This window comes from Canis aureus, chromosome X, assembly GCF_053574225.1.
Source record: "Canis aureus isolate CA01 chromosome X, VMU_Caureus_v.1.0, whole genome shotgun sequence".
Taxonomy (NCBI): Eukaryota; Metazoa; Chordata; class Mammalia; order Carnivora; family Canidae; genus Canis; species Canis aureus.
In genome coordinates this window covers 86,759,866-86,772,840 of record NC_135649.1, presented here as the reverse complement: position 1 = coordinate 86,772,840, position 12,975 = coordinate 86,759,866, and the positions used below count along the sequence as shown (strand labels likewise).

General features: G+C 44.3%; 2 protein-coding genes across 7 annotated transcripts in view; one reads left to right on the top strand and one right to left on the bottom strand.

Moving 5' to 3' along the window:
• LOC144308397 (uncharacterized) overlaps positions 1–10,894 on the bottom strand; it is a 469,309-nt gene extending 458,415 nt beyond the window's left edge. For 2 of the 6 annotated variants that reach the window (XR_013374872.1, XR_013374871.1), the window contains exon 1: positions 9,032–10,888. The gene's annotated coding sequence lies outside the window, so the exon portion shown is untranslated. Of the gene's footprint in view, positions 1–9,031 lie in introns of all 6 variants that reach the window. The other 4 variants (XR_013374874.1, XR_013374875.1, XR_013374873.1 and 1 more) reach the window with 4 other exon arrangements.
• The window catches only part of LOC144308396 (amine oxidase [flavin-containing] A), a 70,220-nt gene continuing 66,335 nt past the window's right edge, over positions 9,091–12,975 (top strand). The window contains exon 1 of the mRNA XM_077888791.1: positions 9,091–10,807. Coding sequence (XP_077744917.1) covers positions 9,295–10,807 — 1,513 coding nt within the window. The 5' untranslated portion in view covers positions 9,091–9,294. The remainder of the gene's footprint in view (positions 10,808–12,975) is intronic.

Genomic DNA, 12,975 nt, shown 5'->3' with positions numbered 1-12,975 from the left:
ACAAGGTCCTATAAGATCTGCTACCCTTACACCACACAATCTTCCACTATTCCCTGAATTGCACACTCCACTCCAACATTCCTAGTCTCCTACCTGTTCCTCAAACAAGATAAGCATATTTCTAGACTTAGATATTTGTACTTGCTGTTCTTCTGCCTGGAGTGCTCTTTCTCAGATATCTTCTTAGCTTTGCCTCTTAATTTGTTGTCATGGTTACTTAAATGTCACCAGATGGAAGAATCCTTCCCTGTCCACCTTATACAAAATATTAAACCCTCCCCTATTACTCTCCTTGTCCTTGCTGTGTCTGATTTTTCTTCAGAGCACCTTTACCACCTGCCATCCTATATAGCTAGTTATTTATTTGTTTATTGTATCCTCTTCTTTTCCTTTTCTAACCTCGTTAGAATCTAAGCTCTATGAGGGCAGAGACATTATCTGTTTTGTCCCCTGATGTGTCCATACCATCTAGACCAGTTCCTAGCACATAACGAGTGCTTAATAAATATTCTTTTTAAAATATTTTATTTATTTATTTGTGTGTGAGAGAGAGAGCATGTATGAGCGAGTGGGGGAGTTGCAGAGGGAGAGGGAGAGAAAGAATCCCAAGCAGAATCTCCGATGAGTGTGGAGCCCACCACGAGGCTCCATCCCACCACCCTGAGACCATGACCTGAGCCAAAATCAAGTCAGATGCTTAACAGAGTCACCCAAGTGCCCCAATAAATATTTCTTAATGAATCAATGAAAGGACATAGCTGTGATTACTCCTGAATGGAATATACATCATTATCGTTAATGGTTATAATCGTCCATTTTATAATCATCCAATTATTTCCTTAGGATAATTCTCTCAAGTAGAATTACTAAGTGAGGGATCCCTGGGTGGTGCAGTGGTTTAGCGCCTGCCTTTGGCCCAGGGCGCGATCCTGGAGACCCGGGATTGAATCCCACGTCGGGCTCCCGGTGCATGGAGCCTGCTTCTCCCTCTGCCTGTGTCTCTGCCTCTCTCTCTCTGTGTGTGACTATCATAAATAAATAAAAATTTAAAAAAAAAGAATTACTAAGTGAAAGAGTATCCAAATTTTTAAGGTTTTTAATACATATTATCCTCAAATATACTGCTGAGATTCACAATTCTATCAGCAGTATACAGGAGTGCTTTTCTCCCACAATCCCCCACAATCCCAGCTCAAGGCACTATTTCTTCATTTGTCTACTTCCGACATTGTATATTGACTTCCCTGTATTTTAGGTGTGAATTTAATTCAGTTACACCACTCCCACATTCTATCCTCACTCCCATTATTGCTTGTTGGCTCATTAAATTAGTTTCTCCTTGTATCTTTGAATAAAATACTTAAACCTTTATTTCAGTTTCTACCAATTTTCTATAGTATCTTTTGACACTTGATAAGTATTGTGACACTTCTACACTTTTCTCTACTCCTTTCTTCCCATCGTCTGTCAGCTGTTCCTTTATTTTTTATTATCAAGATCGGTAGCATATTATTTTTTGCCACTGTAACTAAGTGTTCTAAAAGTAGAATAATCAATAAAACTCTTATAGAATAACATAGTCAATTGTAGAGCTGAGTTATGTGGCATAATTATATAGTGTTTTCTTCTCTCTAGTTCCATGGTCATGATCCTCATGTCAAACAAAGGAGAATTTGCATCGTGTCAAGATCAAATGGATTTGCTTTTTTAAAATGCAACAAATTGCTCACTAATGCCACTTTTTTGTTTGTTTCTTTGTCTTTCCTTAATTGAGAGGATAATAATAGGTTTTCATTACAATACTCCTAATATGTTCCAATTTATTCATTTCATATCTCCTTTGAGACTATAGTCTTAGAGCTCACTGAATTCTTATTTGGTCCATTTGCTTTCTAGACTACCAACCTATGGTCACTGATATTTAACTGGATTTCCAGTTGGTTCCTTGCCATTGGATAGCCCTCTTTCTTCGTTTTCAGCCTTATTTTTCTGGAGTGCACACTAAAAAAATGTACTTTCAGAAAGAGAGGTAAACTTTTTTTTTGCTTATTTGATGAATTTCTTCTGCCTTCATAATGATTAATAACTTAACCTCAGTAAAGAATTTGGGCTCAAAATAATTTTTCTTCAAAACAATTTTCTTCCCAACACTTAATATTGAAAAATTTTCAAACCTACATAAAATTTAAAAGAATATTTTCATCAACAGGGTGCCTGGGTGACCCAGTCAAACATCATACTCAATTTTGGCTCTAGTCATGTCCTCAGAGTCCTGAGATGAAGCTCTGCCTCGGGCTCTGTGGAGCCTGCTTAAGATTCTCTCACACCCTATCCTTCTGACCTCCCCTCCGCTCATGGGAACACACTCTGTGTATGCGCTATCTCTCTCTAATAAAAAAAAAAAGAATATTTTAATCAACACTAATACATGCTTCACTAGATCCACCAATTGTTGTGCATATCACCACATTTTAACACATTTTCAGTATTTTTTTCTAAATTATTTGAAAAGAAGTTGAAACACTCATAATATTCACCTCGAAGAACTTCTGCCTGCATCTCCTAAGAGCAAGAAAGTTCTAGAAAACCACAGTACCATGATCACATCCAAGACCACACTAATGAATAACATCATCAAATAGATAGCCTATATTTGAATCTTCTCAATTGTCACCATGTCTATAGATTTTTTATTTTCCTATACAGAATCCAATCAGATTTCTCACAGTGTTCAGTCTTTGTCTTTTTATTCTCTTCGTCTTCAATAGTGCAAGAGCACTTTCTTTTAGTTTCTAACAAAGACTTTTAAAAAATATTGTATTTATTTATTCCTGAGCAACACACAGAGAGAGGCAGAGAAACAGGCAGAAGGAGAAGCAGGCTCCATACAAGGAGCCCAATGCGGGACTCAGTCCCGGGACTCCAGGATCACGCCCTGAGTCAAGGGCAGACGCTCAAGGAGTCCTGTAACAAAGACTTTAAAAAAAAAAAAAGATCCAGGCCAGTTGTTTTTTTTTTTTTTTAAAGATTTATTTATTCATGATAGACATAGAGAGAGAGAAAGAGGCAGAGACACAGGAGGAGGGAGAAGCAGGCTCCATGCACCGGGAGCCTGACGTGGGATTCGATCCCGGGTCTCCAGGATCGCGCCCTGGGCCAAAGGCAGGCGCCAAACCGCTGCGCCACCCAGGGATCCCCAGGCCAGTTGTTTTGTAAAATATCCTTTGTCTGGATTTGTGTTATTGTTTCTTCATGATTGGATTCAAGTTAGACATTTTTGGTAAGAATATTGCACATATGATGGGGCACCTGGGTGGCTCAGTGATTGAGTCCCGGGGTCCTGGGGTCGAGTCCTGCATCAGGCTCCCCCCTGCAGGGAGCCTGTTTCCCTCTCTGCCGCTCTCTGTGTGTCTCTCAAGAATAAATAAATAAAATCTTTTTTAAAAAGAATATTGTGCATATGAGATTGTGTACTTACTATATCACATCAAAGGACATTTTCTATTAGATTCTTTTTTGAGTGAGTGAGCTCTACACCCAATGTGGACCTGAAACTCATGACCCTGGGATCAAGAGTTGCATGCCTTGGGGTGCCTGGGTAGCTCAACGGTTGAGTGTCTGCCTTCAGTTCAGGTCGTGATCCCAGGGTTCGGGATCGAGTACCACATCAGGCTCCCCATAGGGAGCCTGCTTCTCTCTATGTCTCTGCCTTTCGCTCTGTGTCTCTCATGAATAAATAAATAAAATCTTAAAAAAAAAAGAGTAGCATGCCTTACTGACTGAGTCAGCCAGGCACCCCTATATTAGATTATAAGTGGTGATTTTAGGTTTGATCAGTTGGTTAAGGTGATAACTACTGGATCTCTTAACCACAAAATAATGTTTTTCCTTTAGAGTTAATAAAATAATCTGTGGAATACTACTTGGAAACCATGTAAATATACTGTTTCCTAATAATCTTTCACTCAAGATTTTTAACATCTGCTGAGATCCTTGCTTGAACCAATTATCACAAGAGTTGAAATGGTGTTATTACAAATAAATATTTTCTGGATTTACAGCCTGATAGTTTCTGTAAAGAGTAACTTTACTTTTTAAAACTTCTTTCTCCCAATATTTTATTAATTTATGTTGTCATAACACAATGGACTAATGCATTTTGATTAATCTTTTATTAACATCAAAGTACTTTTGATGTTCTAACTGTTCCAGTTTGATTAGGCAACATTACTTATGGCAAAGCTAAGTGCCCTCTGGTCAGTAAATAGCATGTGGACTGATAGAAACTATGAATGAACTCTAAATACTGGATGTAAATACCATAATTTGGGGTTTCCCTAAATGTGGTGACTGTTGCAGTTGGGTATGTCCCATGTGAGGAACCCTGGATATTATGCCTGTGAGTGAGTAAGTTATTGGCTCCTATGGGGCTTAAGGCTGTTACTCCAGGCTAGATTCTGTACTGGAACTGGAGGGGTATCATTAGGGTGAATTCCTAGAAATAAGAATTCAGTGTCAAAGGGTAAATGCATACATGATTTTGTTAGGCATCATCAAATTCCTCTCTCTCCACAGGAGTTGTAGTATTTTGTGCATGAGCTAGCAATAATTGAGAGTGCACTTGTAGTCTGCAAAGAAGAGCATTTTCAGACTCAGTTGATGTTGTCTTCAGACAATGCATAAAACTAGGTCTCTGTGAAATAAAATTAGGAAGCCCTAAGAAGATACAATGAGGGCTGCCTGGGTGGCTCAGTGGTTGAGCATCTGCCTTTGGCTCAGGTTGTAATTTGAGTGTCCTAGGATCGAGTCCCACATCAGGCTCCGAGGAGGGAACCTGCTTCTCCCTCTGCCTGTGGTCTCTGCCTCTCTCTGTGTGTTTCTCATGAATAAATAAATAAAATCTTTAAACAAAGAAGATAGATACAAGCACAAAAACTTTAAATTTCTGCTTATCTAAAATGCCATAAATAATACCAAAATATACATTGGAATAAACTATCAGCAGTGAAAATACCAAACACAAGGTCAATATTTTAAGATACAAATCACTTACAGAAACTAACTACAAAAAGGCATGAACTAATCATTCACAGCAGAAGAAATTGCAATGGATAGTAAATATCTGAAGAAAGCATTTGATCAGTAATCAAAGAAATGCCATTGCAAATAGCAATGCCATGCTGATTTTTCTCCTTTCAAGTTAAGAAAGGTTAACAATGGCTTAATGTGAGAAAGGGGGCGGTGAGAACCTAGGCACTTTTTTTTTTTTTTTTTTTGTGAAGGAGCATTGAGAGTTTTGTTCAGACTCCAGGAAACTAGACAGCCATTCTTAGACATTATTGATGAAGTATAAATTTGTAGGATCTCTTGGGCAAGTGATTTGGCAACTTCAAAGAGCTTTAGGGATGCCTGGGTGGCTCAGTGGTTGAGCGTTTGCCTTCAGCTCATGGTGCATCCCGGGGTCCTGGGATCAAGTCCCACATTGGGCTCCAGAGGGATCCTGCTTCTCCCTCTATGTCTTTGCCTCTCTCTCTGCTTCTCATGAATAAATAAATGAAATATTTTTTAAGAGCTTTATTAAAGTTCCTATTCTTACACCATACTTTTAATTTTAGGACTCGATCTCAAGGAAATTCTTAAAAAGTATGTACAATATGTTATGCACAAAAAGATCCATCCCTTGGGACACCTGGGTAGCTCAGCGGTTGAGCGTCTGCCTTCGGCTCAGGGTGTGATCCCGGGGTCCTGGGATGGAGTCCCATATCGGGATCCCTGCATGGAGCCTGCTTCTCCCTCTGCCTGTGTCTCTGCCTCTCTCTGTGTCTCTCATGAATAAATAAATAAAATCTTTAAAAAACAATCTCTTTTAAAAAAAATCCATCCCCATGCTATCTATTATATTTAAAAATTAGAAAGTATTACATGCATAATGGTAGAGGATACCAGTTCAGTAAAGTACAGTCCATGACATGAATATAACATAGCTTTTAGAAATTAAAATGTGAGTATGTATTGAGTAGTTATCTAAGTATTTTGCATTTGCTCACTGAATTCTCACTATAAGAATACTGTATATATCCTCCTTTGGCCCTTCCAGTGCACCCACCACTCTTCTCTAGCTTCTAACTGGTAACCCAGGGCTGCATCAACAGGATCCCTTGCCTTCAAGCTTCTGGTTGGGATAGGTCAATGGAGAGGTGGGGAGGTAGGCAAGGAAGCTTGGGTATTATTTGTTCTGGCTCCCTCTCTGGGAGTTTCCTGTGGGCTGAAAGCCTCCTTGAACTAAATGCTGAGACTTGTGTCAGGCAGCCCCTACCAAACACCACTGTCACCAAGTTCTGATAACTGCTCTCTCCCTTTACCTCTTCACAGTCATGCCTTCTTGCTGTAACCAGCCTGGAGGTACTGCATGATTCCTTGTGTTTTCTCTTCATCTTGCCCACATCTCTTAAAAAATTTCCTTTATGATAATCTCTTCAAATGAACTAATTAGTTTGCTGTTTCCTAGTGGAACCCTGACAGATACAATGCCTGGGGAGATTCTGTATTTGAGGAGACAGGCACAGAGAAGTTAAGTAATTTGCCCAAGGTCACACAAGGGAGGAAATAATAATTGTAGGGCATGTCGAAATTGTTCCTTTATCTATTTGAAAATAACTTTCATTGTTTTTAATACAAAAGGTATACAAAATACACAATACAAACAAATAAAATGAAGAGAGGAAAATACCCGTATTTCCACTCTTCTAACCCATTCATTATTTATTTAATAAGACTCCCACATTTTTTTGGCCAGCCAAACTCCTACTTCTGATCTTGGGCTTTATGTTCAATTGTCTCCTCTATAAACTTCATCTGGATGTCTCAAAGGCACATGAAACTGAATATGTCCAAAAATAGGCTCATGACCTTCCAAATTCTAGCCACAACCAAGCTCTGTCAATTTTACATGTAAATGTCTCTCATGTGTCCACAGCTCTCCAGCTGCCACCACCTACCTTAGTCCAAGGCACCATCGCCTTCTTTCTTTGAAGAATTTCAAGCTTTGGTCTCCCTGTACCTATCTACTCTTGTGTCCTTCAACCCATTATTTATGCAGCAGGCAGACAGAAGGTTTCAAAACGCAATCTAGTTGTATTGCCCCTTGCTTAAAATCTTGCAGTGGCTCCCACTGCTTCAGAATATAGACCAAGAGTTTTCCTTTGGCTCAGCTAACCTCAGCAGTTTTGCCTCCCATGCTCCTTTCCTTCTCTTGCTTAACTCCACTGTCTCTGGCTTTCACCTTCGCCAAGGAACCATCCTTCTCTCTAACACAGGGCCTTTGCCTACATTGTTCCCTCTTTCTGGGACACTTTTACACACCTTCTCAAAGTTAACCTCCGGAGTGGTCAAAACACCAAAACACTTTCTTATCACTAGGAACTTTTCCAACCTAACATTTATCAGAGCTTACTCGAACACCTCAAGAATGTGGTTGCCAATCTCCTTTACTAGCTCCTCTAGCAGACCATACAATGAAGGTCTTTGGCTGTCTTGTGTTGCCTGCACATCCCTAGTACTTTGCTCTGTGCCCAACACATAATAAGAAATCAAATATTTGAATGAAAAGAAATAAATGCAACAGGGATAAGGAAAAGTTGGAGGAATCATATTAGAAAGGTCTGACTTCTTTATATCTATTATTTCCTCTTTCTTTGCTTCAAAGTCTTACAAGATAAAAATGATACTGACTTAGTCATAAGTCTCAACTACTTTTCTAGAAAGTAAAAGTTACTAAAACTGGATAAAGAAGAGTACTTGTGTAGTTCAGTGGGCTAAGCATCTGCCTTCAGTTCAGGGCAAGATCTCAGGGTCCTGGGATAGAGCCTGCCTGGGCTCCCTGCTCAGTGGGGGAGCCTGCTTCTCCCTCTCCCTCTACACCCCTCCCCACAAGCTCTCTCTCAAATAAATTATTTAAAAAACTTTAAAACTAAATAAAGAAAATACTATATTCCCTTAGTTTCTTTTTTTTAAAGATTTTATTTATTTATTCAGGAAAGACACAGAGAGGCAGATACAGAGGCAGAGGGAGGAGAGCAGGCTCCATGCAACCCTTATAGTTTCAACAAGATTGTTTGATACAGAATTAGGGGGGGGGGTGCCGGGAGAAATCTTTATAGGTGGGCATGGGTTATTTCTTTATTTATTTGAGAGAGAGAGAATACAAACAGGGAGGAGGGGCAGAGGGCCAGGGAGAAGCAGACCACTGCCTCCCCCCCAACAACAGAGAGCGCTGAGAAAGGGGAACAATGTGGCTAGACCCCAAGAGCCAGCAAACATGACCTTAGCCGGAGGCAGACACTTAACTGAGCTGCTCAAGTGGCACAGATTCTAGTTAACTTCCTGCAGATCTCATCACTTACTCTAGATGTTATAATTATATCTATTTTGAGGGCTCTAGTGATGACAAAAACAGCTCTAGGAAGACAAAGTGGAACCGTAAAGGGATAAAGCTAGTAAAAGGCTGGTTACACAGCAAGATATGTACACTAAATATCTCCCTTTTTGGTAGGGTGGGGAAACACGGTTTTTTTCTTTTGTTTCTGTACCTTCACCTTCACTTTTCAAGTGCAGGTCCCACTTAATCCGTGATAACTGAGAAGTTTTTTCGTTTTTTTCTTTTTTGTTTTTGAGATTTTATTTGAGAGAGCGAGCACGGATGGGGAGAGACAAAAGGCGGGAGAAGCAGGCTGAGCACGGACCCTGACGAGGGGAGCTGGGTCCCAAGCCCTGAGGATCCTGAACAGAGCCCAAGGCAGAAGCTTAACCCACTGAGGGACCCAGGAGCCCCTAATATCTGAGTTCTTGATTTTCTCGCCTACTTGCTTCGTTTGGGTCAAGCACCTCAGCTCGGACAACCCCACCGAGGACCAACAATGGCCAAGTAGGCCCCAAGTGGCGGTCCCCACTTCACCCCGCCCTCTCCCCAGGGAGGGGGTCCGCGGCTGCGCAGACCTCTCCCGGCCCCTCGTGACGTCACAAAGGAGCCTACCGTTGTGTGGCGTGGCCCTGTGACCCTGCCGGCCCGGTCCCTTCAGTACCCGCTTCCTCGGCCACCTGGCTCAGTCCTCTGTCAGTTAAGGCATGGGCTGAAACCCCCACGCGGCCGCCACTCGGGGTAGGCGAAGTAGGCGGAGCCAAGCTGCGGTCAACCGGGGCTCCCGGGGGCGGTTGGGAGCGCGCTGGGCCCCGACCCGGTGAGGCTGGGAGGGGCGGACGTAGGACGTCACCTGACGCCCCCCGCGCTGGAGAACTATGAGCTCACACAGCTCGGCCCCCGCCCCGGGCAGTGGCCGCGGGAAGGGCGGCGAGGCGGAGCTTGCCCCTGGAGCAGGGGGCACAGCTTCCCGGATCTCGGACCCGCACTCCAACTTGGGCGCGGCCACATTCTCCGCGTCCGGGTCCAGCATCCATTCAGAGTGGCGCACCTTGTCCAGTCCGTTTTCCAGCTTCCAGTCAAATGCATCCGTAGAGGACTCGGAACACCAGAAGAGCTCCAGCGTGCCGGCCCAACTCGGCTACATTCCCGACCCGAGGACTAACACAGACTCTAAGATCGGCCTTTGGGGCTTTGGCGCCCCACCTGGCCTGAACCACCAGATCTCCATGTCTGCCACCCGCCCGCCCACCGCGGAGGGGGCCGCTCCGGCCTCCAACCCGGACGCCGACCTCCCCGGGGTCCCGGTACAAGGATCTGTCCCACCCTCAGGCTCCCCCCGAGTGTCGACAGCTGACTCCACCCCATCCGCAGGGCTCGAGTACCCCCGAGTAGCAGTACCAGGACGTCCTACAACCACCAACTCTTCCGGAGAGTCAGCGCAAGGGTCTGTCCCGCCCACGGTGCCCGACTTCCTCCGGGTATCGATGCCAGCACCACCTCCACCCAGTAACACTTCCCAGTTGTCAGCACACGGGTTCGCCGTGCTCTCAGTGATCGGCTCCCCCCCGAGCTCGGTGCAAGGACCACCTACACCCAATAACTCCCCCCTAGTGTCACTGCAAGGGTCCCGGCAGTTCTCAGTACCCGGCTCCTCCCGACTATCAGTGCACGGATCGGCCCTGCCCTCGGACTCCTCCCGAGTGTCGATACCAGGGTCCGCCCCGCCCTCCGTGCTCAGCTCCGCCCGGAGTTCGCTGTCAGGATCTGCACCCTCCTCAGAGTACTCCCGAGTGTCGATACAAGGGTCCGCCCCACCCTCCGTGCTCAGCTCCGCCCGGAATTCGCTGTCAGGACCTGCACCTTCCTCAGAGTACTCCCAAGTGTGGGTGCAAGGGTCCGCCGAGCCCTCAGAGGTCAGCTCCCTCCAAGGTTCGCCTCAAGGATCGGTCCTGCTCTCAAGCTCCTCCGGAGCGTCGGGAAAAGGGTCCATCCTGCCCTCAATGTCCGGCTTCCCCTGGGATTCGGTACAAAAATATCTTACGCTTCTGAACTCCTCCCAAGTGACACAAGAGTCCACCCAGCCCTCAGTGCCAGGTACCCCCCGAACATCCGTGGAAGGATCGGCTCCGCCCCCGGGCTCCCCTGGAGAAGCAGTACCAGGGACCGCCCCGCCCTCCGTCCGGGGCTCCGCGGGGGTGTGGACGGAAGAATCAGCTCCGCCCCCGGACTCCCCCCCAGAGTCTGTAGAAGGGTCCGCCCCGCCCTTGGCCGCCTCCACTCCTGTACCTACGCCCAGCGAGAGTCTCTACCAGACCATGGCGAGTAGAGAGAAGACGAGTATCGAGGGCCACATGTTTGACGTAGTCGTGATAGGAGGCGGCATCTCAGGTCAGTGTGGACCGTAGTGGCAACCTGGGGGCCCTGGCCGGCCCGGGGTGGGGAGCTTGCAGTAGCGCCGCGGCATTTGGGGGTCTGTCGTGCGTGCTGGAGTGCAACAGTACCCGGCCCCGGATCCTGCAAGACGACAGTGGGGGGTTGGGCCGGTTTTGCTGGTGGTGGGAACTGGGGGGGGGGGGTAGAACAATAATAGTACTACTAGTACTATTAAATACTAGCATTTAATTAGCTCTCACTGTGCAGTTATATTCAGTGCTTTACTTGCATTTTCTCAGTCCTCTGCAGTCCGGTGAGATGGGTATTATATTTGCTCCCACTTTACAAAACCAAGTAACTGAGGTCTAGAGACTTTCAATAACTTTCCAGAGGTCAAACCACTTATCCAGAAAGTGGCTGAACGATTTTTTTCCATTTAAGACCTTCACTTCTAATCCCTAAGGTGGCTGCTTTGGCTCACTGACTTCGCGTTTCTTTGCCCTAAACAGAACATCAGTGTTGGGATTTTTGTAGTGTCGAGGTAGTAATAGTGTTATTCTGGTCCTGCTTTTCTCCAAGCACTTTTCCTTAGAAAATTTGGTAAGTGAAGACAAAGTAAGAATCGTTTAGTAAAAGATTTTTTTTTAAAGGAGAGACGGGGGGCTCTCATTTTTAACCTACGCCTCCTGTGTTTTAGAACTTGCAGGAATGTGTAGGCATTTATTGCCCAAAGCGAATCACTTTTGAAGCAGAGGTCCATAGCCCCTCAGAGAATGCCCTGCTGTGTCCTTCCATAAGAGCTCCCTGGGACCAAATCCTGTCCTGTGTGGAGCTGGTGAGCCTGGGTTCTCCTGGCCCCTGTCTTAGGCTTGCAGCTGACCAAGTGTGTGAGGCTTGCCAGTATCTTCCTGGAAACCTTATCAATTATGATTGATATAGTAAATCAATCATGATTGATATATTAAATTGTCACTTAGGCTGTCATAACTGCTAAACTTTCAAATTTAGGAATGGTGTTTCAGCCCTAGCTAGAATCCCACATGAATCTGCCCAAGACCTGGGAGGGTGTTAATTTCTGAAATATATCTGCAGGATCTGATTTAGAAAGAGGGAGAAAGAAAGTGGAAGGGATGAAGTAGGATGGCCCCACAGTAGCCATTTCTATGTATAATTTGGTGGTGGTGGGACTCTGATAATGCTTAAAAATTAATTTTGAGTGGAGATAGCTTTTGACTTAGTCTTTTGAGGATCAACAGTCTGAATCACCAGAGAAGAGGTTGGCCTGAGCTGTTACTTTGAAACTCCAGCCAGTGCCAGCAAAAACATACATGTATGTCGGAGCATCGGACGAGAGCAGATCCTGGCGGAGAGTAAGAAAAAGAAGTATATTTCTCTTGTTTCCATTCATTCATTCATCCATTCATTCAACAAACACTTGCTGAGTACCTGCAATGAAGAGAATTGGTGTTTCCCAAAACCTAATCCTCCCATGCAAGCCTCCTAGAAGGAATGTGATTGTGGATCACTGGGAAATAAATGTTCCCATAGCGTAATATAAATAAATAGATTAGTTCTCTCTCTTCCTCCCATCTCCATACCATCCATACTTCACAATTTGGGGTTCTTTCTGGGATTTTGTCTTTTTCTGTTCTTGTTCAGTGCTCCAGTATTCCTTAAGGAGTGTTTTGTCTTTTATTTTCCCTCTGCCTGATTACCTGCTCTTTCTCCCTTTCCAAACCTTATTCCCAGTGGTTGGTGGTGAGCAGAGGTGGATTTACTGTGTAGCTTGCAACCCTCATGCTTTATGGCTTACAGTTGCAGGTGCCTTCTGCTTCTCATTCTGAATAAATAGCTTTATACTGTGTCCTGTATTGGTAATTTTGCATTCTTTTTTCTTAAGGAAGGCACCCAGATTATATTATCTTCAGACCCCTTGAAACCTGGATCTATTATCACTATGAATTATTAATTTATTTGTTTCATTTGGGGAGAAGTAGAAGGCCTTTCTTGCACAGTAGTTCACATATCTGTTCCAGCAGCCAGCTATTAGTGACAGTGGATCTTCCTCTAAAATCATCTCTATCACTCAGATTTGAGAGATTTTAACACCAAAACTGACCAAAACATTGCATTTTGGCTATGGTGCTTTCCCAGACACTTCACAACTAAAATTAAAAGTAGAT